Source organism: Xenopus laevis, chromosome 4S (genome assembly GCF_017654675.1).
Source record: "Xenopus laevis strain J_2021 chromosome 4S, Xenopus_laevis_v10.1, whole genome shotgun sequence".
Lineage (NCBI taxonomy): Eukaryota > Metazoa > Chordata > Amphibia > Anura > Pipidae > Xenopus > Xenopus laevis.
Window position 1 is genome coordinate 2,529,872 of NC_054378.1, and position 26,874 is coordinate 2,556,745.

The 26,874-nt window shown below is 38.9% G+C and overlaps 2 protein-coding genes across 6 annotated transcripts in view; both read right to left on the reverse strand.

The window, feature by feature from the left end:
- Positions 1-8,518: 8,518 nt before the first annotated feature.
- LOC121393152 (protein spinster homolog 1-like) lies at positions 8,519-14,760 on the reverse strand. The gene is made up of 11 exons (XM_041560781.1): positions 14,436-14,760; positions 14,142-14,207; positions 13,791-13,927; positions 13,468-13,619; positions 13,235-13,304; positions 11,961-12,106; positions 11,394-11,537; positions 10,801-10,990; positions 9,695-9,760; positions 8,939-9,034; positions 8,519-8,847 (listed from the first exon to the last, which is right to left on the reverse strand). The coding sequence occupies exons 1-11, from the start codon at positions 14,623-14,625 to the stop codon at positions 8,641-8,643; spliced, it is 1,464 nt and encodes a 487-aa protein (XP_041416715.1). The 5' UTR covers positions 14,626-14,760; the 3' UTR covers positions 8,519-8,640.
- A 9,306-nt stretch (positions 14,761-24,066) lies between these two features.
- Positions 24,067-26,874, reverse strand: part of phrf1.S (PHD and ring finger domains 1 S homeolog) — a 37,630-nt gene continuing 34,822 nt past the window's right edge. For all 5 annotated transcript variants that reach the window (XM_018260062.2, XM_018260059.2, XM_018260060.2 and 2 more), the window contains exons 19-20: positions 26,616-26,744; positions 24,067-25,351 (exon numbers count right to left, since the gene is read on the reverse strand). In XM_018260062.2, coding sequence (XP_018115551.1) covers positions 25,205-25,351; positions 26,616-26,744 — 276 coding nt within the window. In that variant the 3' untranslated portion in view covers positions 24,067-25,204. The remainder of the gene's footprint in view (positions 25,352-26,615; positions 26,745-26,874) is intronic.

Here is a 26,874-nt window from a genome sequence, read left to right on the forward strand (position 1 = left end):
AGTCACGTGGTTTCCCTCCCACCCCTAATTTGCATATGCAAATTTGGACTCAGTTCGGTCAGGCAGAAGGATTCGGCTGAATCCGAATCCTGCTTAAAAAGGCCGAATCCTGGATTCAGTGCATCCCTACTTATTTCCCTCTGCCCCATAATCCTATGTCTCTTTATGATACAGTGCTGTAAATGCAATGAAAATCTTATGTTTTTTTTTTTTAAATATTTTTATTTCTGGAAAAGAAAATCTTATGTTTTTAATAGAAACGATCATTGATCTTGTCATTAGTCTTAGAAAACTAGAATCTAAACCCCTTGCCATAAAGCATGACAGGATTGCAGCGCTCTTCTCTTTCTTGTTTTAGCTCTCCTTCAAGTTTCAGCGAGTCCCTCCTGCTCTGAGATTACAGTCATTTCTCAACAAGCCTGTATATATGTAAGGGTTAAACCACCCTTGAGCCTTATCAAGCCTTTAAGTATTGGAGGGGCAGCCCATCAATCACTAGTGAGCAGGACGGCCAGCGGCCCCATTGAACTTTGATGGAGAAAGAGAAGAGAAAAGCTGCAGAAACAATTACATGTATTTCAAAGCAGGTACAATTTTTTTAACAGATAAAAGTGTTTTATTTAGTGCTAGGAACCTATTTATGCATTTTTAAAATTTACTTTATCCAAATAATCCAAATTTTTAAAAATGATTTCCTTTTTCTGTGTAATAATAAAACAGTAGCTTGTACTTGATCCCAACTAAGATATAATTAATCCTTATTGGAAGCAAAACCAGCCTATTGGGTTTATTTCATGTTTACATGAATTTCTAGTACACATAAGGCATGAAGACCCAAATTACGGAAAAATCTGTTATCTGGAAAACCCCAGGTCCCGAGCATTCTGGATAACAGGTCCCATACCTGTACTAACAAATTCTCTAATACCTTTAAAAAGATTGTGTCCGTATATTACAATATACTGAAGCTGGTCAACTACATCAAAGTCATCCCTGGTCTAATGTAACCCCTGATTAATGTCCTATACAGTATACAGTTATGGGATCCTTTATCTGGAACCCCATAATCCAGAAAGCTCTTAATTACAGTTAATACCATAAATTATGTTTATTGGTATTTCAAAATAAACAGTAAGAGCAAAGTCAACAAGATATTGGCTTAAAAAAAATAAATTGGGGGCCCCAGAGAATATTTAAAAAAAAACATTGGTGGCAGGGGCCCATAGAGTATTAAAATATTACATTTTTGTCTAGGGGCTTAAAAAAATAAAAAAAAACACACATTGGTGTTCAGTAGAACTGAACTCGTGGCTTCAGGACTTCAGCTTAGACTCCTTTTGTGACTTTGGGCAGTACAGCTGTGCCCCTCTGATGGCGTTTGTTAAAAAACACAAATAAAGTTTGTTAAAAAACAAGAATGTGGCAGTGCATTAAAGTCTTATAATTATAGAACTGTGATTAAAGAAGTTATATTTTCGGCTGATTTATTGAAAATTTCTCCAAAACCCTACTAGTGTTGCACTTCTTTCCCAGGATGTGCAGCGGTACCTTGGCAATCACCAAACTGCTCTGTAGCTGGGGTAGCCACCCGGCCTGGCTGCTAAAAATGATGGTTGATCCCAATGTTAATAGGGAAAAAAGATAAATATATCTGTAGCAAAGGGCTGCAATTTTGATGTTTGTACCTCTGCTGCTACCAGTATTGTAATATGGGAAAGCTTATATAAAGTAATATGGGAAAGGTTATGTAAAGTAATATGGGAAAGGTTATATAAAGTAATATGGGAAAGCTTATATAAAGTAATATGGGAAAGCTTATATAAAGTAATATGGGAAAGCTTATATAAAATAATATGGGAAAGCTTATATAAAGTAATATGGGAAAGGTTATGTAAAGTAATATGGGAAAGGTGTGGTTCTACTGGTATAGAAATATTTGTCCCAAAGTCATAAGGGTAAGTGTCACTACTCACAATTATTACAGTAAGTTCAAACCTAAAACCTGTATTTCTGTTCTTTGGGGAAAATTATGGCTATTACCTTTTGCTTATTGTCAGGAACCGATATGCCCAGGCTTGTGAATTCATTTTTCTTGACAACACATAGATCTAAAGTACTTCTAGGATGTAAATAAAATTGTGAAGAGAAAAGGTCAAATCTCAGCAACTGATGAATATTGATACAAGGAAACCAGAAAATAAGGATCCAGTATTTATGCAACTGAATTGGTCTGTTGACAAACCAAGCTTTCTCTGGGGAGGGTTGTGGGACAATTCTGAGGGTGATATAGTGGAGAAAAAGCTGGGTAAGTAGTGGGGTATATGGAAAAGGTGGGGAAATAAAGGCTGTATGAGTAAAAAAGAAAAATATATAGGTATTTTTTTCCAAAAAAGGTTGCAACCCTATCTGTAGCACAGGGCTGCAATTAGGGTTGCCAGGTTTTCTGGAAAAATAACATTGGGATCACTGACCTTCATATATATTTATCTTTATTCCCTATTAATAACATTGGGATCAACCATCATTTTTACCGGCCAGGCCAGTAAAATACTGGCCAGGTGGCAACCCCAGCAGCAATTGGCTCCCCCTCATCTACAACAAGGACACGTATGCTGCAATTTTTGGGGTAGAAAAGCGACTGACGAGGCGGATTATGTATATATATATATATAATGTGTTTGTTACAGTGCGTATATATAAATATAGGCATCTCTGAGGGACGCTCCCCTAAAGTTACAACTCTTGGCACAGGCCCTAGGGTGTCTACATATAAACACAGCCGTGGCTACAGATTTTCAGTCTAATCCTGACCTGAGGGAATTACCTCAGGAGACAGAGGCCCAAGCTTAGCCTTACTCACTATAGGGGCTTTCAGTAAAAATATCAGTTTAAATCCCACTTTTTGCCTCACAAACTGAAACAAATCCTGCACAAGAGCTGTGGTGTAAATAGATGTTTAATGTACATTCATCTGTACTACTGAGCCAGCATTCTTGCACTTCTACTGATACGACAAAGAACATCCCTAAACTATCGTGTTGTAAGTAATGGCTAGAACTAGTCCCACATTATTTTGCTTTGTGACACAATGAGGGAGGTCCAGAGCTCAAGTTCCTTGTCATGACACTGACAGGCCGTCTCTCTCTCTGAACGACTCAGCTAATGGCCGTCACTGGGACCCGCCCCTTGTTACAAAACAAACACAAGAAGTGGCCGGCGTCATGTGACTTGTAGTAAAAGGCGGGCTGTTTGGTATCACACGCAGTCCTCTTACAACGTGTTTTGCATAAGACTTGCCCAGAACGCTGTGATTGGCTCTCCACTGAAACGTCACTCAGAGCTGGGCGGGGCTATGTTGTATATAGGGACAAGACTAGGCTCTAGTGACTGACACAGACTGAGAGCTTAGAGTGGAGTCACTTGACTGAGGTAAAAACATGAGGCTTTTGTGCTTGGCCAGTTATGTGACTGTGGGGCACAACAATAGAATATTTCATTGCTCAGGTTCCTTCTCTTACACAATGGGGGAAGGATATACACTGGGACATATCAAGGGACTGTTTTCTACTTGCACCGGCTGCTCCTTCTTTACATCCCAGCTGTTAAAGGGGAAGTAAACCCAAGAACACATTAGTGAAAGAAAAAAAAGGTGCCTTTTAGTTATTTAGTCATAGAGATGTGGGGCCTGCACATAATGGAGGCACGGAGAGCACAGACAGCGAGTCGCACAACTATGAGAAACATTTTGTGTTTTCACCTTCTGTAAAAACGGCAGTTTCTGACGGCAGTGACCTGACCCTACAAATCAATTAAATATTCTATGTAATTTCTGAATATATGTCAGATATTCACTGACAGATCCAATATAGCTTATAGGGGGCCCCTTTCCTAGCAGATGAATTAGAGCTCACTCACATAACTGATTCCAGTACAAACTAAATAACTGTGTTTTGCACAAATCCTGCATGTAGGAGAATTCAGCCCTAAACTTAATAAAAACCCCGACCCTCAGCCTAAGTGTTACTCCGGGCAAATGCGGCACATGCGCAGTTGGAGCAATTTTCTGTTTCATCACAACTGCGCATGCGCCGAAACTCACTAAAATTGCCAAAGCGCCGGTCTCATTACAAAGATTAGCGAAGCGGGTGAAGATGGCGTCTGCAAACTCCAATGCCTGAATCTGCACCGAGGGGTAAGGAAAACGTTAGGGGCATTTGCCCGGGGTAACACTTAGGCTGGGGGTAGGGTTTTTAAAGTTAGGGTTGAATTCTCCTTTAAAGGGTTTATTCACCTTTGAGTTAACTGTTAGTGTGATGCATAGAGGGATATTCTGAGACAATTTGCAATTAGTTTTCATGTTTTATTATTTGTGGTTTTTGAGTTATTTAGCTTTTTGTTCAGCAGCTCTCCAGTTTGTAGTTTCAGCAGTCTGGTTGCTAGGATTCAAATTCCCCTAGCAACCTTGCATCAATCTGAATAAGACACTGGAATATGAATAGGAGAGGACTGAATAGAAAGATGAGTAATACAAATTAACAATAACGATAAATGTGTAGCCTTACAGAGCATTTGATTTTTAGATGAGGTCAGCGACGATTCGAAATCAGCAAAGTGTCCGAAGAAAAAGGCAAATAACTATAAATATATAAAAAAAAAAAATGAAGACCAATTGAAAAGTTGCTTAAAATTGGGCATTTTACAACATACTTAAAGTGACCACCCTTTTAATAGAGTGAGCTCTGATACATCTTCTAGGCAAAATGAGCCCCCTATAAGAGATATATATAAATATATAAAACTGTGCTGCATGAATCCGTATTGGTGGCAAAACAACGCAAGCGTTTCGTAACCAGATAATATCTCCTATACTTGTAATAGTCATGTAAATGATACTGTTTTAATGACCGTATATGTTTTTTGTCAACTTAATTTTCGATGTTTCTAGGATATACCGTTTTTTGTGGTGAAGGTTTATATGATTTGAAGCTGTAGATGTGGCGTGCAGGGGGCACCAGCGTAACACGCACATAAACAGCTTGTGAGTAAAGTTACCAATAGGCAAGTCTATATGTGTTTGTGATCTACACTAATACACCTTGTGCCAACAGTGATGACATTAAGGGCAAGGCCAGACGTGGCGTTTTTGCTGCGTTTTTACGTTGCGTTTTTAAAAATGAACAGTCAGGCGTAAATACGCATAAACTGCACTACCACTGAAACGAATGGAAAACGCACTATAGCAATTTCACACAGGGTTCTTGCAAGCTGAAATCCGCCACAGGACGCCAGTTTTTCTGCTAAAAAACGCCAATACGTCAAAAAACTACCAAATCAATAGACTCTATTAAATAAACGTACGTGCTGAAAAACGCATGTTGACGGTTGCGTGTGGTTTCAGTAGCGTATTTACACCTGGCTGTTCTTTTTTAAAAACGCAACGTAAAAACGCCACGTCTGGCCTTACCCTAAGGCAAACACTTCTAATGCTGAAAATACACCCCATGACCAAGCATTGGCGCTTCACTTATTTCTAAGGATGCACCAAATCCACTTTTTTGGATTCGACCGAACCCCAGAATCCTTTGTGAAAGATTTGGCCGAACACCGAACCAAATTGACCCCTATTTTGCATTTGCAAATTAGGGGTGGGAAGGGGAAAACATATTTTACTTCCTTGTTTTGTGACAAAAAGTCATGTGGTTTCCACTCCCCACCCCTAATTTGCATATTTGGACTCGGTTCGGCCAGGCAGAAGGATTCGGCCGAATCCCAATCCTGCTTAAAAAGGCCGAATCCTGGATTCAGTGCATCCCTACTTATTTCCCTCTGCCCCATAATCCTATGTCTCTTTATGATACAGTGCTGTAAATGCAATGAAAATCTTGTGTGGTTTTTTTTTTAAATATTTTTATTTCTGGAAAAGAAAATCTTATGTTTTTAATAGAAACGATCATTGATCTTGTCATTAGTCTTAGAAAACTAGAATCTAAACCCCTTGCCATAAAGCATGACAGGATTGCAGCGCTCTTCTCTTTCTTGTTTTAGATCTCCTTCAAAGTTCAGCGAGTCCCTCCTGCTCTGGGAGCTGAAGAAACAATTACATGTAACTCAAAGCAGGTACAACATTTTTTAACAGACAAAAGTGTTTTATTTAGTGCTAGAAACCTATTTATGCATTTTTAAAATTTACTTTAGATCCCCTTTAACGTAGAATCCCTTATCCGGAAACCCGATATCCAGAAAGCTCCCATAGACTCCATTTTATCCAAATTTTTAAAAATGATTTCCTTTTTCTGTGTAATAATAAAAAAAGTCGCTTGTACTTGATCCCAACTAAGATATAATTAATCCTTATTGGAAGCAAAACCAGCCTATTGGGTTTATTTAATTTTTACATGAATTTCTAGTAGACATAAGGCATGAAGACCCAAATTACGGAAAGATCTGTTATCTGGAAAACCCCAGGTCCCGAGCATTCTGGATAACAGGTCCCATACCTGTACTAACAAATTCTCTAATACCTTTAAACAAGATTGTCTCCATATATTACAATATACTGAAGCTGGTCAACTACATCAAAGTCATCCCTGGTCTAATGTAACCCCTGATTAATGTCCTATACAGTATACAGTTATGGGATCCTTTATCTGGAACCCCATAATCCAGAAAGCTCTTAATTACAGTTAATACCATAAATTATGTTGATTGGTATTTCAAAATAAACAGTAAGAGCAAAGTCAACTAGATATTGTCTTATATTAAAGCCCATCAATTTACAAAATAAAAAAAAAGGGATTATTACAGATCCATCCAATGAAAATAAAGCAACAAATGTTGACTTTAAACAGAAATCATAAAGAGAAATAAGTTGAAACAAAATAAAAATACAACATTTTCCTCTCTATCAACCAGACAAATAAAGCGTTTGTTATATTACTGGACAACATTTCTACATCATTAAATTATCCTGGAACATAGAGTGAGTAAAAAAAGAGTTTTCATCAGAATTCTACATAAACGTCCCAATAATAACTTTATCATCAGACTCTAGATGTTCTGCCTACCCTTCCCTATTTTTTTTCCCAAGAGCACAGACGATAAATTACTTGTGACCTGTAATATGTCTATTTTTTACAAATATTTAATGTAGTATAGGCTATATAATAATAACATCTGAATAGTTTCAATTGGATGAGAAATACTGATCTCGTGGCTGATCGACTACGATTACATTTGGAGAAATGTTTTTTTTCCCCTCAAATTAAAATCAGCCCATTATGTGAATTTCATCATTTAGTTTGGACTTTTGAAGGCAAATCCCGCCTTAAAACAAAATCGCCAGCGTTTTCTACAACTTTAATGCATTTCTGATATACATTTTTCTCAGTTCGCCTGGTCTGAGGTGCGAAGTAAACTCTGGCGAAAGAGGTAACGTTCAGTAAAATTCGCATTTTAGTGAATTTGCAGAGTAACGACCGTTCGGCAGATCAAAAAGTCGCCTGGCTATGGGGTGCAAATGAATGCTAGCGATGGTCTCGTTCGCAAGCGAAATGTCCTCTTACGTCTCTTAGTGAATTGTCACTAGCGACGGCCACTTTGCTCTTTTCTTTTTTATATCCCTGGCCACAGTGTTTATTTTTACTTTTATAGAGCCCTGACCACTATTTTTTTAAATTCTAATTTAATGGGGGACCCTGGCCACTGGTTGTTTTTTTTTTACTTGGGGAGTGGGGACTGGCCACCAATGTTTTATTTTTTCAACTTGGGGGGCTGGCCATCTTTTATCTCCTTTTATGGGGGGCCCTGACCATCAATTTTTTTTAACTTGTAGGGGGGGGGTCTGGCCGCCAATGTCGCATATTTATATTTGGGCTGCTTTGATGTTTTTGCCAGGGCTGCTTTTTACTGCTAGTCCAGCTCTGATATAAAGTCAAACCCTGTCCTCCCAGATTTTACAACATTTTTTTATTGGTTCCACCAGAGTTTAAGTCTTGATTTTTCTGAAAATTACTGTTTCATGGACTTTATTTTTCATGGCCCCTTGAACAATGTAAAACCAAGGTTTGACTGTCTATACCAAGCTTTTTAACATTCATAGGAAAATTCACAGGGCTTTACCTCTTATACAATATAATGTTTGGTGTTTGAATTGTCCCTCCATGGACGAAATGGTAATATCTGAACCTGAAAGTTATCAGGTGGGTCCATGCACCCCCTGATCCTACATCACACACATGGGCATAATGAGCGAATTAGGACACTCAACCATTAAGTGAATGCATGTGTCTCAGCGGTGCTTTCCATATGAAAAGGGGTGTGTTTTAAGTATATTCAAATTTTGTGTAACGTTATGAGCATATGGAACACTTGTCTAAAATGAACCAATGTCATTTAGATCGAAGGTTATATAACGCAATAATAATACATGGGACAATTTTTTTTATTAAATTAATTTTTATTATAAAAATATACATGACAAACATTTATATACAAAGATATATACAATATACAGTATATTCTATAACAAATATATAATAAAAAATATATACAAAATAAAGATTTGTAAAAAAGGCATTTTCTTGTGAGTCTTTGTTGTAAAACAGTAGAGCATTCCCCTGGGCTATGGAAGTAATATGCCATTCAGTCTGAAGATTCAAGAACTTCCGCAAGGTCTGGTGGGTTTAAATATTGCTGAACTGCCTTCTCATCATCCTCAATATATTTAGTTGTCATTGTAAACAGGCCAGCGCCGATCAAAGCCATGAATGGGCAAATCAAGATCACATACTCCATACTATTCTGGAACAGTTCAGAATGTTGGTTGACTTTTATCACTTTTACAAAGATCTGTTGGAGGGAGATAAAACAGTATTATCAAGGTTATTTTCGTGTTTATTAGAGCTCACACAATTTCTAAAGTTAAAAAGACGCTACTTACCTTATTGAAAATTACTGGAACCCCATTATTTGCAGCTGATTTTCCAACTGACTTTACGGAATATGCCCAACTGTAGCTGGTTGGAATCACTGTTGTCTGGAGAAAGAGAAAAACATTGTGGACTGTAAGCTTTTTTGGCAACTATAGTTAAATTATACAATTACAATTAGGGATTCTACCTAAATAAAATGTTTGCTTTGTGCTCTCTTCTTAGGGCTTTTCTGTTAGATATATTAGTTATATAGCACTGCAGACCCCGCAGTTTGAGTGTGTGTGTATATATATATATATATATATATATATATATATTGGGCAAAATCATTTATTTACCGAGTATATGTTGCTTCATTGTTTTAGCTTGTTCAATGAACAGGGCCTGTACTAAACATACTGCTTGTGTATATAGCTTCAATAACACATCATTTAGTTTATCAGTGTCTAATTATCCACCCAGATATAGAATAATTCCTATTTTGGTATTTATTCTGTGTAGCTTAAGCGCAGAGACACGCGTGGAGATTCATGGTGCTCTGAAGAAGTGGCGAGACAAGGGCACGAAACGCGTTAGTTTGCACCCCACTGCTGTAACTGTACTTGTGTGCTTATAATAAAGCGCTTTTGATATTACTACCAGTTTCCTCTCTTGGATCAGCGCCTGATTGCGAGACAGAAGCAGTATAACATCCCTAACAATAGCACTGGTACTTTATTTGTGTGAGACATTACAGGGGCAAGAAAGAAAACTGGATACGTTACCATAATAATTTCATTTGTCGAGATCTCGTTCAGAGACAAGAAAATCCCACTTAAAAGGAAGAGAATCTGGAAAGATAAAGAAGATGGGAGAACGGTTGGTTAGATGATGTTTATGTTTATACGGTGTACTATTACATACAGTAGAACCTTCATTTTACATCCCCTGATTTTAAGTTTTCCCTCATTTTACACTGTTGTTTTATATGTGGGGGTTGGGTAAAACCTGACCTGCACCTGACCTGAACCCAACCTCCCTCCACTCACGCCCACCCGCACCCGACTTCCAGGTTCCTTTTATAGACCCGTGCTGACCCACCCTGCCAATGACATCACAAAAGGGGCGGGCAAGCAGGCGCGTGGCTATTACTGATATCAGGGCCGGCCCGATAACCACAGGACCCGCGGGTTTGGGCTGACCTCGCACTGTTCTTCACGGGTGGTGGTTGAGCTCTTCTCCTGCTCTCCCCGCCCACCACCATGAAATGCCAGTTTCCGGGTTCATCGTTTATAGATGCTGCACCTGTTCACCCCGCCCCTTTTGTGACATCATCAGCGGGCGGCTCGGTTCTATAATATCGAACTGAAAGTCGGATGCGGGCTCAGGTAGGGCAGGTTAGGGTCGGGTGCGGGCCGACCCACACATCACTAGCGGCTATAAAAAGCGGAAGGCAGTGCAAAGTGGCGGGTGGGGAAAGCAGGAAGAAGCAGTGGCGGAACTACCGGGGGAGCAGGGGGTGCAAGCGGACCCCCTCAGGGCCCCCCCCGGAAGCACAGTGTGCCACTGAAATTCGGGCCGTACGGAGGCGGGCGGGGGCCCGGCTGCGCGTCATGCACCAGGGCCCGCCCCCCTCTAGTTACGGTACTGGGAAGAAGAGCTCAACCCGGCCCATCCGCCACCCTGCAAATGGGTCGGACCAAACCTGACCAACCCGCAGGTCCCATGGGTGTCGGCCCGGCTCGCACATCACTACCACCTATATATTATGCATAATACATTTCCCTGATCTAACATTTTCCTGGATTTTACTTATTTATCTCTGATCCCCTGAAAAATGTAAAATGGGGGTTCTACTGTGTGTCCTAAAATTTCCTAGGATTATACTAACTTGGGCTGTGAAGAGATCTCTCTTGATGGAAATAATACCCCCGCAGAGAAGGGGAGCAGCGAGGAAAAGTCCTATGAGGCACAGGTTCGGATGTGCTTTTAGATTCGTCTTTTTGAAAAAGTGGCTGATCACTGTGCCCAATGTAGTTCCCACGATGGTGGACACACAGTTGAGCAATTCATATTGCACGCTGAGAAAAATAATAGAGATTAAATGGACACATATTAGGAAATATTCACAACTTTAGAATCAGTCTGAATTAGAAAAGAGCAGTGTCGGACTGGCCCACAGGGATACCAGGAAAAGTCCTGATGGGCCCCGGTGTCAGTGGCCCCTCGTGCTGCTAAACATTTGGCCTATTTCATGGCCATTCCCTATTTCTATGAGAACAAAGAGGCTAAATAGATGGAATAATAGATTATAGTCTGTAAAGAAAAGAGATTAGGAGAATAGAGGTTGAGTGAGGAGAGGAAAACTAATAATAGTGAGAGTGGCCCCTGGTCTAAAGTTTTTTGGTGGCCCCTGGTGTCCCAGTCCGACACTGGAAAAGAGTAACAAATTAACCAGTAAGAATTAGGAAATTAAGGACCTACTTGTAATCCAAAGTGCAGATAAATGAGTTACACGGCTTGTTCACATTGTGTACTCTCTTCATTATGGAGAAGGCCCACATAAATATGCCTGTGCTAACACAAGAAGCAGCTGCATAACCGGTGACGGAGCAAATCAAGCTGCGGCTGAAATACGATAGAGCATCAAATGAGTCACAAAACAGCACATTTCTCTCTCTCTTGCCCCTCATTCCTCAATAGAAGACCATTTATATCACCAAATTAACAAAAATGTCTCTTTTGAGGTGACACAAGTTATGTCACTCTAGAAAGTATAATCATTCTTTGTCTGAAGTGGAAAATCTGAATTGTATTAAATCGGTTTGCTAATATGAGAGACACCTTTAATATCTTGTCAAATCTGTTTCCTAGTTTTAAATGAATGTTATGCTTTGAATGTATTAGTGTATTCAGTTCACGTCAATGATCAGGGCAAGGTGTGATTAAAAAGTAAGATAAAATCAGATCGATGTAATAACAGGATCTCTCTTTTCTTGCCATCTTGGGTGTGTTACTTGCCCCTTTTCGTCTACTATAAAAGATACTCACTTTACAATCAAAGCCAATATATTTGACATGATGCTTCTTTTCTTCGGGTATTTTTTAGGATTGATCACCAAGCCGCATATTTTTGGACTCCTGGACCGTATACACAATATTAGTAGCAGAGCAACGATGGAAATTCCGGCATCCAGCTGTTTTCAAAAAAAGATAGCTGTCAGTTAAGCGCCCATTGATCTACACCAGTGCTGTCCAACTGGCTGCCCCCCCTTGTGTGCCCCCCCACATGAAAGTCTAACTGCTGTGTCTGCTTACCATGTGTAAAGACCCCCATACACAGGCCGATAAAATCTGCAGGCAGACCGAGTCGGCAGCTTATTAACCTGTGTGTGGGGCCTTGCAACAGGCTTCCCCGATCTATATATGGCCAAAAGTCGGTCAGATCTTGATTGGGCAGGTTAAAAAATCCCAACGGATCATGGTTGCATCTGTGTGTTTATGTGGTCCCGCTATCCGCCCGCCCGTATTGATTGCATTATGATCCGATTGTGGATCAGCCCAATATCGCCCATCTCAATGTGGGTAAATCTGGGCTCGTTTGACAACATCGGCAAACGAGCGGATCTCTACATCTATGGCCACCTTAAGATTTAAAAGGTATTCACTACAGAGAATAATTGGCCTCTGCATTGTTTTTACATCTCAGATTTATAAACACCTCAGATTTATAAACTCTTGCATTGCTCACACTTGTGGGGGTGCTGTGTTATCCACAGGGGGGAGGAGGCACATGGATTTAAGGTTATGTCGTAATATGACAACTTTTTTCCTATAGGAGTGATGTCATATCCCTGCAGTGACCACCAGGGGTCCCCAACCAGAACCGGGCCTTGGACAGTCCTGAATTGGGCCACCGAGCCTAGCCAGCAATTAATGTGGCGCACCAAATTGGACGCACAGTTGCTGCTGCCCCCCCAACCCCCTCGTGACACCCCCCCTTGGTCCTTGCAAAAAATGTTGCCTTTACGCTGGTCCCTAGGCCAAAAGAGGTTTGGGGGCCGCTGTCCTACCACAATTAACATGGACAAGCTCTCATGCTCTACACTTTTAACCTATTAGGCTAAGGGCACACAGGACATTTTGTCACCCATAATAAATCTCAACTACCACAACAAAGCAACACTAGTTTCCTTCCTACTGGCAGTAGTGTGTATTGTCAGTATACAGTGCAAAGCAATCTGAACTTCACATTATTTTGTAACAGGAAAGAACGCAAATGCTTTCCCACTCACATTTGTTACATCCATAAACATTTCTCTTACCAGCAGTATGTGGCGCCAATTGGGATTCAAAAATGTGATCATATTTTGTCCATAAATGCTCCCCAGGACACTACAAAGGAATAAGACAGAGTTAGAAATCTAGACGCATGGGTGTGATACAAGGTGTTTCAAATAAATGAATATTAGATTTTGGGAATTCAAAGTTACCATGCTGGAATGCAGACACACACACACAGAATAAAGCATAAAACACTAGAATATTAGGAACTTACCATCCCATAGAATAAAGAATACAAATGATGCACTGTAGTTTCATTCGAGTTTCTCTGTAGAAAAGGTCAGCGGTGATCAGGGGTGCATTCGTCATATAGCCGCCTCTTATTGAGCTCGTTACACTTTTAAAGATGACTAAGATCCAAAATCCCTAAAGGGTCCAAGAAATACCACATATTTAATGCATCAATAGGAAACAATGAACAATAGTAATTGTTGGGTGAAGTGGCATATATATATATATATGGTTATAACTGTATGTAACATGCTTTATTATTGTATTCAGTTTGCTCAAAGAGCAGAAAGGAAATAAAAGATTTACCTTATTTGGAATGAATAAACTGGCAATGGAGAATATTATCCGTGTCGCAACAGCTCCAACAAGTATTTGTGAACTACTGTATTTGCCCCATAACAAGCCGAACAACGACGCAATTACTATTCCAGCGACGGGACATACTGTTAAGATAAAAAGATTCGATTGTGAGGCAAAGTGTTAGAAACATTCAACAATAGAAGGTATATTATAAGAGAGCAGTTTGTAATCCAGTACTGATTTACTCAACAGTGGGCAACCCACAAAATAAAGGGACATATTATGGTAGGTAATGAGAGATGACAGCTTTATAGATGATATACAAAGAATACAAACAGTGCAAATAAGATTCATTACTTTTCCTTATAATCCATGGCTTCTCTTCAAAGTGTTCATGTTCTTCTTTCATCCCGTTTAACGAACCTATGGAAAAAAAATCACCAATAAGTCAATGAAAGGAAGTTAGTGAAGATACTCTATTACCTTCTAGAATTAACTCTGTGATTTATTTTGTCTATATCTCATTAGTAAGGCATTTTAAAAGTTATAAAATACACTGACATTTCTAACAGTTGAAAGAAATAAATATTCACAATTCAGCTGTAAAAGAGTCTTAGATTCAAAAGTAGTTTGAAATAAGTTCTACCTTACCCTCAAAAACCACATCGGTGAAGGTATTAACCACCACAAGCAAACCGAGAATTACGATGATTGACACGGAACGGCGAAAGACGGATCTATTGGAATCTTGTTCTTCCATCTTTTCTTCTTCTTCTTCTTCATCAGTCTTGTTTTTCTCAATATCTATATCATCAATCTGTTGTTTCTTGAAATAATTCATTGTTTTTTGTTTTATGTTTTGTAGAGATTGTTTGAAGCTGAAATCATAAGAGAACGAATTTAGATATTATGGAAATAATTGGAACATTTTCTAATTGGACCAGTGTTGTTAGTGGAGTCCCGCAGGGCTCTGTACTAGGTCCCTTGCTTTTCAACTTGTTTATTAATGATCTGGAGGTGGCCATTGAAAGTACTGTTTCTATTTTTGCAGATGATACTAAATTCTGCAGAACTATAGGTTTCTTTGCACAGTGATTTGTCTAAGTTGGGAAACTGGGCAGCAAACTGGAAAATGAGGTCCAATGTTGATAAATGTTGGCAGAAATAATATAAATGCAATTTATACACTAAATGGCAGTGTGTTGGGAGTTTCCTTAAATGAGAAGGATCTTGGAGTTTTTGTAGATATCAAGTTGTCTAATTCTGGGCAGTGTCATTCTGTGGCTACTAAAGCAAATCAAGTTCTTGTATAAAAAAGGGCATTAACTCAAGGGATGAAACATAATTGTGTCTCTTTATAGGTCCCTGGTGAGGCCTCATCTGGAGTATGGGGGCAGTTTTGGACTCCAGTCCTTAAGAGGGATATAAATGAGCTGGAGAGAGTGCAGAGACTAAGTGCATCACAGTGAGGACAGTGAGGTTGGGGAATGCACTGCCGGGTGATGTTGTGATGCTGATTCAGTTAATGACTATAAGAGGGACTTGATGATTTCTTGGACAGACATAATACAAAGGCTATTGTGATACTAAACTCTATAGTTAGTATAGATATGGGTATATATCATTTATGTGACAGTAGGGAGTGGGGTGTGTATGGGGCTGGGTTTTCATTTGGAGGGGTTGGACTTGATGGACTTTGTCTTTTTTTCAACCCGATTTAACTATGTAAAATTTAAACTGATCATTTTCAAAGAAAACCCCCCCATTGATATATTACCCCAATACCCACAGTATGAAATGTGTGCTTCTATTAGATGTGTTATGCCCCAGCCGCAGTAACAAATATGCTTTTGACATATAGGACACACAGTGACTACTGAGAGTATCAGCTTGTTATAATAAAATACTTCAAAGTTGATCATTTGTGGGAAACATGTTTCACATTAACACCGTATATTTCAATGTGTTCCCAACATATGATATTGCACTGGAGCCCATTTTTTATTAATAAATACTATGAATGACGGAACATATATTGACAGAGTGTTAGGGGGTTATTTACTAAACTCCGAATGTAAAAATTCAGATTTTTTTTTTAATTAAATCAGACTTTTAAAAAAATCACACATTTTTCAGAATTTATTAAATCCCAAAGATGGAAAAGTCTGAATCTGAAAATCCGGCATTTCAGACCTGTCGAGGTTGCATATAAGTCAATATAAGTCCCAATGATTTTTTGAAGCATCCTGGGTTTTGTGTAATACCCTGAAGTTTTGGGTGAAAATTCCGAAAAAAATAGTGAAAATCGGATGGAAAAATCTGAAAAATTCTGAAAATCTGATTTATTTTCCCCGCAAAACAAATTTACAGGAAAATATAATAATAAATAAGCGTAAAAAACACTTGCAGATTTGATTGGAGTTTATAGCAGAAAATATTGAGATAAATTCAGACTTTGATAAATAACCCTTAGTGTTGCTTAATCACAACAGAGCTACTAATATAAAGAAACAGCCACAAATGTTGTGTAGTGATTTCAGTTTGCAACAGACAATTACAGCAGTTGGACCGAAAGATATTCAGTTAAGGGGATGCTTTGCTTAAATCTATTTAGTACACACCAACAGAATGACCCAAAATAACAGTTTTGGCCTTAAATACACGTAGAATCCATAAATTGGAGTCAAACCACAATTTACAACACTCCCTACCCTGACACTACAGAACAAATAATGGGTTTCATTAAATAAAGTCAAAAGCTTTACAAGTCTAGATGAATCTATCTATATATAATTACTAGGTATAAATATATATGATTCAAGGCCATGGGATTAACTGGCATGACAAGAAAGGCGCTCACTTACCAAAAGGTCATTTTGCACTCTGTTCTCGTCGAGTGTAGAATGCAAAATGATTTGTTTCACTGGCTACAAGTAATGCCTTTAACTTTATTATGACATCATAATGCTCTCATAATGGTTTCCATAGAAACTCCACAGCTGTTAACAATGAAACAATACTTGACCTTGACTTTATTATGACATCATAATACTCTCCCAGTGGTTGCCATAGAAACACTATACTCTGTTTACCCAGGATAAATTTATACAAATCACTGAAACAAGGGATTCCTAGGCAAGATGGTCGAATATAATAATAATAATATAATAGGGATCTTTAGTTTATTGATTATAATGACTAGGGGGTGGTACCTAACAAATTGCTCCTATCCAGTGATTAAACCTTTTCTTACTGATCAAGTTCGCTTTACGTATTACACAATGGCCTATGTTTGTCACCGTTTTTAAATTGTTTGTGCCGCTGCCTCTTTCCATCTTGTAATTTAAAATTTCCATTGTAATATAAAATGCAATGTTTGCTGACAAACAAAAAACATTGCTCTAATTTTTTTGAATTCGGCCACAAATGTTGTGTAGCGATTGCTGTTTGCAACAGACAATTACAGCAGTTGGACCGAAAGATATTCAGTTAAGGGGATGCTTTGCTTAAATCTATTTAGTACACACCAACAGAATGACCCAAAATCTCCAAAATAACAGTTTTGGCCTTAAATACATGAAGAATCCATAATTTGAAGTCAAACATCAGTTTACAACACTCCCTACCCTGACACTACTGAACAAAGAAAGGATTTAATTAAATAAAGTCAAAAGCTTTACAAGTCTAGATGAATCTATCTATATATAATTACTAGGTATAAATATATATGATTCAAGGCCATGGGATTAACTGGCATGACAAGAAAGGCGCTCACTTACCAAAAGGTCATTTTGCACTCTGTTCTCGTCGAGTGTAGAATGCAAAATGATTTGTGTTTCACTGGCTACAAGTAATGCCTTAACTTTATTATGACATCATAATGCTCTCATAATGGTTTCCATAGAAACTCCACAGCTGTTAACTATGAAGCAATACTTGACCTTGGCTTCATTATGACATCATAATGCCCTCCCAGTGGTTGCTATAGAAACACCATACTCTGTTTACCCAGGATAAATTTATACAAATCACTGAAACAAGGGATTCCTAGGCAAGATGGTCGAATATAATAATAATAATATAATAGGGATCTTTAGTTTATTGATTATAACGACTAGGGGGTGGTACCTAACAAATTGCTCCTATCCAGTGATTAAACCTTTTCTTACTGATCAAGTTCGCTTTACGTATTACACAATGGCCTATGTTTGTCACCGTTTTTAAATTGTTTGTGCCGCTGCCTCTTTCCATCTTGTAATTTAAAATTTCCATTGTAATATAAAATGCAAATGTTTGCTGACAAACAAAAACCATTGCTCCAATTTTTTCAGTTGTGTTGTTAGATGTTATTTGTCATTTTATTTAAGCCTGGTCCTATTCATCTTCTAATTATTTAAAGCATTGCCTGGTTGCCAGGGTAAATGAGGCCCTTTTGATGCAAATCAAAAAATGACCAATTATGAGTTGTGTTACAGCATCAGGCTACACATTATATTGAGGGGCAGATTTATCAAGATTCGAAATTTGAATTAAAAAAAAAAAATTGAAGGCCGTTTACGTTCGGATTGGAATCGTACAAATCGAAGTTTTATCGAAATCGATGCAAAGTTGTTTTTTTTTTAAAAAAACACTTAGATTTTTCAAAATCCACCGATTGACTCCAGATGGGTTGTAGGAGGTCGCCAATAGGCTAAAACAGCAATTCGGCAGGTTTTAGATGGTGAATGGTCAAAGTTAAATATTTAACGAGACCGTACATGATAAATTTCGATATTTAAAAACTTTTCGAATCGAATTTGTACTATTCCCTAGTCGAAGTACACAAAAAAAAGCTCTAAATTCCAATTTTTGACCCTTCGACCTTTGATAAATCTGCCCCCAAATGTTAATGTTAGGTGACAGACCTGACCAGATGTGGGCCAAGGAGCTTTGGCAACAATGCTAATCTGCACACCCCCAATCTACAGTCCCCAACAACATTAAAGGAGAACTAACCCCCCTAATAAGAAAAGCCCAATTCTACTACCCTACATAGTCCCCCTTCCTGCTTCCTACCCGCATAGTGCCTTAATTCATAAAGGGTTCCAGGACAGCACGCTCATTTATTTGTGCAGAGTAGTGCAGCGAGCTCATGGGCGCCATCTTCCAGGTCTTCAGTCTTCCTCTGTAAGGGAACGCCATATTTGGCGCATGCACATTTGGGGCAGTGCGGTATTTGTACCGACTGCACATGCGCTGAAAAGTTCCTTCAATTGCTGATGGGAAGGAAGAGGATCGGAAGATCATTTCAGGGGCTCAAAAGTAATTGGACAAATGAAAAAAGTGAAAATGAAATGTTCATGTCTAATAGTTGGTTGAAAAGCCTTTGCTGGCAATGACAGGCTGAAGTGTTGAACTCATGGACGTCACCAGATCCTGGGTTTCCTCCTGTTTAATGCTCTGCCAGGTCTTTACTGCAGCCGCTTTCACTTGTTGTTTGTTTGTGGCCTTTCTGTCCCAAGTTTAGTCTTCAACAAGTGAAATGCAGCTCAATTGCCTTCAGATCAGGTGACTTGGCCATTCAACAATATTCCACTGGCAGCCAATCACGCCCAAGCCATCACACTGCCTCCCAAATGTTTTATACACAACTGTGCTATGCTTTGGATCATCAGCTCTTCCACGCTTTCTCCAGACTTTTTTCTTGCCATCATTCTGCTAGAGCTTCATCTTGGTTTCATCTGTCCAAAGAATGTTTTTCCAGAACTGTGCTGCCTTTTTTAAGATTTTTTTTTTAGCAAAGTCAATGTAGCCTTTGTATTGTTGATGCCTATGAGTGGCTTGTACCTTGCAGTGCACCCTCTGTATTTACTTTCATGCAGTCTTCTCTTTATGGTAGACTTGGATATGGAGACTCTACCTCCTGGAGACTGTTCTTCACTTGTTTGGCTCTTGTGAAGGGCTTTCTCTTCACCATGGAAATGATTCTGAGATCATCCACCACTGTTGTCTTCAGTGGACGTCCAGGTCTTTTTGCGTTGCTGAGTTCACCAGTGATTTCTTTCTTTCTCACCATGTACCAAACTGTAGATTTTGCACATACACCCCCCTCAAATCAACTCCAGGGCTTTTATCTGCTTCATTGATAATGACAAACAGGCTTGTAAAAGAACTGAGAACTTTATTTAGGTCACAAAGTAGATAAATAAATAGCCTTACGCGTTTCGTGCCATTAGGCAGTTAATCATCAACTATACAAGCCCGTTTGTGGGATCTGTGAGTGCCTGCCATTTTCTCTTGTGGTTATGTAGTTGGGAACATGCTTGGGTGGTTGGTATTCAGAGGTAAACGTGGACCCCAAGACTTTTAAGTCCTACCTCTGATTCCAGAGTGATCTACCTACTCCAACTCATATATGTAACACTATTTTTGTATATCTTTTTTGTTACTAATAAATTCAGGGTGGGATAAAAAAAAAATAAAGGCTTCAAGGTCAAGAAAAGAGCTGAGCGTCACTATTATTCTTATCATCCCCCTTCTAATTGTATTGTGTTAAGGGAGTCCGTATGGACCCAATTCTGGTTTCCATATTCCTCCGAAAATGGAGTAAGGGTAAGAGGAAGAATAGGGCGAGTTTGTTTAGTTCACACACTGGTGGTTCAGACATTAACAATTACGTCTATTAGAGTTCACTCTATTAAAATCACCAAACATCATGTCAGATATTAATTGACAGTTAGGTCCAATATATCTTATAGGGGGCTCCTTTTGCCTAGAAGATGTATTAGAGTTCACTCTATTAAAATCACCAGACATCATGTCTCTCTACATGCAGGATTTGTGAAAAGGGTAGTTACTTTGTTATATTTTGTTTGTACTAGAATCAGTTATTTGAGTGAGCTCTAATACATCTGCTAGGAGGTTAAGTGTCAGATATTAATTGACAGTTAGGTCCAATATATCTTATAGGGGGGCTCCTTTTGCCTAGAAGATGTATTAGAGCTCACTCTATAAAACTCACTAGACATTGTGTCTCTCTACATGCAGGATTTGTGTAAAAGGCAGTTATTTTGTTAGATTTTGTTTGTACTGGAATCAGTTATTTGAGTGAGCTCTAATACATCTTCTAGGCAAAAGTAGCCCCCCCTATAAGATATATTGGATGTAACTGTCATGAATATCTGACACCCAACTGCTGCATGAAGACAGAATGAAGAGAAACAGATGCTGAGAGAGGGATAGTGAAGATAATAAGGATGCACTGAATCCAGTATTCGGCCGAATCAAATCCTAATTTGCATATGCATATTAGGGGCGGGGAGGTTAACCTTGACTCTTTGTCACAAAACAAGGAAGTAAATTTTTTTTGCCCTTTCCACCACTAATTTGCATATACAAATTCGGATTCGGTATTAGGCCGAATCTTTCGTTAAGGATTTGGGGGTTCGGCCCAATCCAAAATCGTAGATTCGGTGCTTCCCTATAAGATAAACTTGATTATTTCACAGAGTTTTCGATTGATTGTATTTTAGAAAGTTTCTTATTTCAGTATGCTGAAGTTTATGTTAAAATGTTATGTTCACGATAGTTCCCCTTTAAAGAATTCGTCAATGAAGCTTCTAAATGTGTTTACCCATTATCTCCACCTACAAATAAAAAGTCACTTTTTATCAGGTTTGCCCGGCCTTTAGCTGAAAACAAATACAACTCCAAACACCTCTCAAGAACCGTTGGCAAATAACCTTATGTTTTGTTTTATTTATTTAGGACGGGGAGGTACATTGTTCCTAATATAGGAGTGAGGTCACAACTGTAACATAATATTGTTCTATTCTTACAGTCGCAACATCACAGCTGTATCATTATAACAATATTAATTACAGGACATTAGAATCATTTCGAAATTTTGCATTTAACACAAACAAATCATATTGAATCTGCTTATTGAGTAACTCATATGATAGACATAAATACGGTCAGGAGCTTGGACAACGGAGGACACTATGGGGCAGATTTATCAAGGGTTGATTTGAAAATTCTGATTTTTTTTATGGTCAAAACTGTCAAATTCAAATTAGATTTTCGAGATTTATCATACTGGGGCCCTTTAAGAACTCAAATTCGACTATTCGCCACCTAAAACCTGCCCAAGTCAATGGGAGACGTCCAGGGATCAATTTGGAGCTGTTTGCAAACTTCCTGACATTCGAGTTTTTTTTCGAAGAAAAAACGCAAATCGTAATCGAGTTTTCAGGTCGATTGCATTCATCTAATTTGATATATATATATATATTTTTAAATAGATTTAGATTGGTCGAATTTCGAGTTTATGGGAAATTCGACCTTTGATAAATGGGCCTCTATGCATGTTCATATGTTACTTAAAGGGCACCTGTTGGGTAAAAATGTTATCCCCAAGCAAAGGTGCAGGCTAATAGAGCCCCCCGCCAGCGCTAGGCTACCCACACCAGGACGGAGCAGCCATTTTGTGTCACTCTCATGCGAATAACGCGCATGTGACGTCACGCACGCGCGCAGAACGAGCAGTTCGGGGAAGCTTTTCATTATGCATATGCGAGTGACCGGGCATGGCTGCTCCCTCCCGGGGCGGGTAGACTAGTGATGGCGGGGAGCTTTTTTTTTTTTTTTTTTAAAAACTACTGTTATCCCCAACTGGAATGCAGGCTCTATAAGCCCTCACCTTTGGTTGGGGATAACATTTTTACCCAACAGGTGCCCTTTAAAGCAACTGTAACACTTAAATTTGTTTATTGAAAAATCATTCTACTCTAACAGTAATAATAGATCTACCCTGCATACAGTTTATTATCAATGTTTTATTAAAAGAATATTATGAGAAAACACTGCTTCTTGTCTACTGAAAAAAGGCGATCGGGCGATTCACGCTGCAGGATCTGCGCTCCACATCTACTCCTGACCAGATTTCTGCCAAAACCGGAAGTTAAGTGATACGGCTGTACGCGGTATTTTTTTTTTATTAGGAGTCAGACTGTTTTATATTACAAGGCGGCCTAAAAATCCTCTGTACAGCCGTATCACTTAACTTCCGGTTTTGGCAGAAGTCGGGTCAGGAGGAGATGTGGAGCGCATATCCTGCAGAGTGAGTCGCCCGATCGCCTTTTTTCAGTAGACAGAAAGCAGTGTTTTCTCATAGTATTTCTTTTAATAAAGCATTGATAATACTAAACTTTATGCAGGGTAGATCGATTATCTAATCAAAAATTTTTAGTGTTACAGTTCCTTAAGGGCAGAGACACACGGTCAGATTCGGGGAAATAAGTCGCCAAACGACAAATCTCCTCTTCTTTGGGCGACTAATCTTCCCGAATTGCCTTCCCGCCGGCTAGAATGTAAACCTCCGGTGGGACTGTGAGCGCTTCGTTTTCTGAAGTCGCCTCATGAGGAAACTTCGGAAAACAAAACGTTTCAAGTGCCATCCCTCCGACGATTTACATTCTAGCAGGCGGGAAGGCAGAAGATTAGTTGCCTGAAGAAGAGGTGATATGTTGCCGGGCCCGAATCTGACCATGTGTCTCTGCCCTTAAGAGCGAAACCTGATTTCTCAGTCTGAAGTGTGACAGACACATCTGAAAGTAGAGCATCAAAGAACATCAAAAGTTTAATTTACTGTAATGTGATGAGTCTCCTGACACCTCCCACTGAGTAATAGGACTGAGCAGGAAAGCATCAATTACTGTAAATTGCTCAGAAGAGCACACATAAATTTATACATAGGGAATATGTCATCTTTATTAATTCATACAAAAAAAAAAAGACCTGGTAAAGAGGTACAGGCATCATGTATAAACCACGGCAGAATAAATATGAAGATACAAATATGGGACCCATTATCCAGAAACCTGTTATGCAGAAAGCTCTGAATTACGAAAAGGCCATTTCTCATAGACGCCATTTTATTCAAATAATCCAAATGATTTTGCTTGTACTTGATCCCAACTAAGATATAAATAATCCTTATTGGAGGCAAAACCAGCCTATTGGCTTTATTTCATGTTTATATGATTTTCTAGTAGACTTAAGGTATGAGGATCCAAATTACAGAAAGATCCATTATCCGGAAAACCCCAGGTTCCCAGCATTCTGGATAACAGGTCTCATACCTGTACTTGATCCCAACTAAGATATAATTAATCCTTATTGGAGGCAAAACCAGCCTATTGGCTTTATTTCATGTATTTAATCTTTATATGATTTTCTAGTAGACTTAAGGTATGAAGATTCCAATTACGGAAAGATCCGTTATCCGGAAATCCCCAGGTCCCAAGCATTCTGGGTAACAGGTCCCATACCTGTATATGGAGCTAGAATGTATAAATCAGATCTATGCCTTTTCTATCTTTTTTTTAGGGATGCACCAAATCCACTATTTTGGATTGGGCTGAACCCTCGAATCCTTTGCCGAATACCGAACGGAATCCTAATTTGTATATGCAAATTAGGGGTGGGAAGGAGAAAACATTTTTTGCTTCCTGGTTTTGTGACAAAAAGTCATGTGATTTCTCTCCCGTTCCTAATTTGCATATGCAAATTAGGATTTGGTTCGGCCGGGCAGAAGGATTCGGCCGAATTCTGGATTGGGTGCCACCCTACTTCTTACCATTCTGCCGTGTTCCATTTCATGCCGATCCGCTTCTACAAATGTGATTTCATCATTTTGTACGTACAATTGACTAAACAATTTAAGCGCCACTTTATACCATTGGGGGGTAACAACGCTTTAATGCAAAGTGTTACGAGGTGCAGCACTTTTTTTTCCCCGTGATGCGCGTTGATCCTGTACTTGTGTAAATTGGGCAGCGGCACATTTTCCCGATTTGTTAAACATCAAAAACTTTCATTTCTAGTGCAAGAACCGCCTTGACAAAATGATAACAATAAAAACTATTCAAAAAGAGCTTTAGAAATTCTGCCCTTGATATTTCTTGATATTCTTTCATCTCCCGTGGCCCCCTCTCAATTCCTTTGTCTGCCATGCAACAAAAACCTGACACAGAAATTCCTCTCTTTTACAGACGAGTTTACTTGTCCTTCGTGGAGAAATTGTGAACACAGGGAGCACCAAGATGGCGCTCGGGTTTCCATACAAGTCTTCGATTGGTGTAAAAAATAGGATGCCATCTTGATTTTTTTTTTTCCCTCTAAGTTTCACGCCTTGAAACTTTTTTTCTTGACTCACAGAGGGGCCCTGCCATCTGTATATTGAAGTCCAAAGAAACCAAACTGGGACTGGTGAAAATAAAGGATTGGGTGTGTTGAGACAAAGAGAACGCCAGCTTCTTGTACAATAATAATTACCAACTGCAACAACGAGCCCCCGTACAGATCAATTCTCTGCTGCACAATCTCTGAGGCTGAGCAGTTTTACATCTGGTTTTTATAATTTGAGAAAGATTTTCTTCTCATACTGGTGAATCACACATAGTCCCATGGTCCTCCAACGACTCCGTCTTCTTATGTTTTCGTACGTGTTTGTACTTGTCCACATAGGCTTTCACCAGATTTACCACCTTAACTGGGTTTATTTCTCCACTCTTGCTGTGGCAAATCTAAGTATACACAGAATTATATTCATCAATTATATATATATATATATATGTATGCAATAATTAATAATAATGAATAATACGGCCAATAATTACAACAAAAAAAATCTTTGTATACCGGACATCCGTGAACCATGAGCCCCACTACACTTAAAGGAACAGTAACACCAACAAATGAAAGTCTTTTAAAGTAATGAAAAAATAATGCAGTGTTGCCCTGCACTGGTAAATCTGGTGTGTTTGCATCAGAAATACTACTATAGTTTATAGAAACAAGCTGCTGTGTAGCCATGGGGGCAGCCATTCAAGCTCAGGATACACAGTAGATAACAGATAAGTACTACTATAGTTTATATAAACAAGCTGCTGTGTAGCAATGGCAGAAATCAATTGAAAAAAGCCTATCTGACACAGGTTAAATAGTGGATAAAAGATAACATTATGTTCTACAGAGCTTATCTGATATCTGCTGTGTAACCTGAGCATTTTCTCCTTTGAACGGGAGCAGCTTGTTTATATAAACTATAGTAGTACTTATCTGTTATCTGCTGTGTATCCTGTGCTTGAATGGCTGCCCCCATGGCTACACAGCAGCTTGTTTATATAAACTATAGTAGTACTTATCTGTTATCTACCGTGTATCCTGTGCTTGAATGGCTGCCCCCATGGCTACACAGCAGCTTGTTTATATAAACTATAGTAGTACTTATCTGTTATCTACTGTGTATCCTGTGCTTGAATGGCTGCCCCCATGGCTACACAGCAGATTGTTTATATAAACTATAGTAGTACTTATCTGTTATCTACTGTGTATCCTGTGCTTGAATGGCTGCCCCCATGGCTACACAACAGCTTGTTTATATAAACTATAGTAGTGCTTATCTGTTATCTACTGTGTATCCTGTGCTTGAATGGCTGCCCCCATGGCTACCCAGAGAACTATACTAGTGTTTCTGAAGCAAACACACCAGTTTTACCAGTGCAGGACAACACTGCATTATTGTTTTATTACTTTAAAACAATTTCATTTTTTTTAATGTTTTTGTTCTTTTAAAGGAGGGCTAAACCCTAAAATGAAATAGGAGTAGAAATGCAGTATTTTCTATACTGAACTACACCAGCCTAAAGATTCAGCAACCCTATAACAGTAATGACCCGGGCCTTTATACTATGGTCAGTGAGCAATGTTATATCCTTCTATGACATTTCATAAGAATAAGCCTGTGTACTGGAAACGGAGGATTTCACATATAACCGAAATACTGACCTTCTGCACAGCTTTGCGCAGGATATCCTTGTATTCCTCTTTTGTGATCTCCCTCTTCTGATAGAAGGGTTTAATGGCCAGTTTGACCTCTTCTACAGCTCTCTCCTGCATGTGCAGCTTCTTCATGTACTGATCAAGAGCAAAACCAAGGTTTGTGAGAAGGAAACGAGTGAGGCCTAGCTCATATCACATGAGAAAACTGCCCCGGATATCAACATAGCATCAATCCACTCAATAACGTTTATTTTTTTATCATATA

Excerpts from the sequence above, each read along its gene's own strand:
- LOC121393152 (XM_041560781.1), bottom strand. The coding sequence starts at position 14,625 with ATGAATTATTTCAAGAAACAACAGATTGATGATATAGATATTGAGAAA. Across the intron at positions 13,305-13,467 it reads ATTCTTTATTCTATGGGATG|TGTCCTGGGGAGCATTTATG; the intron begins GTAAGTTCCTAA and ends ATTCCTTTGTAG. Across the intron at positions 12,107-13,234 it reads ATTGGCGCCACATACTGCTG|CTGGATGCCGGAATTTCCAT; the intron begins GTAAGAGAAATG and ends TTTTGAAAACAG.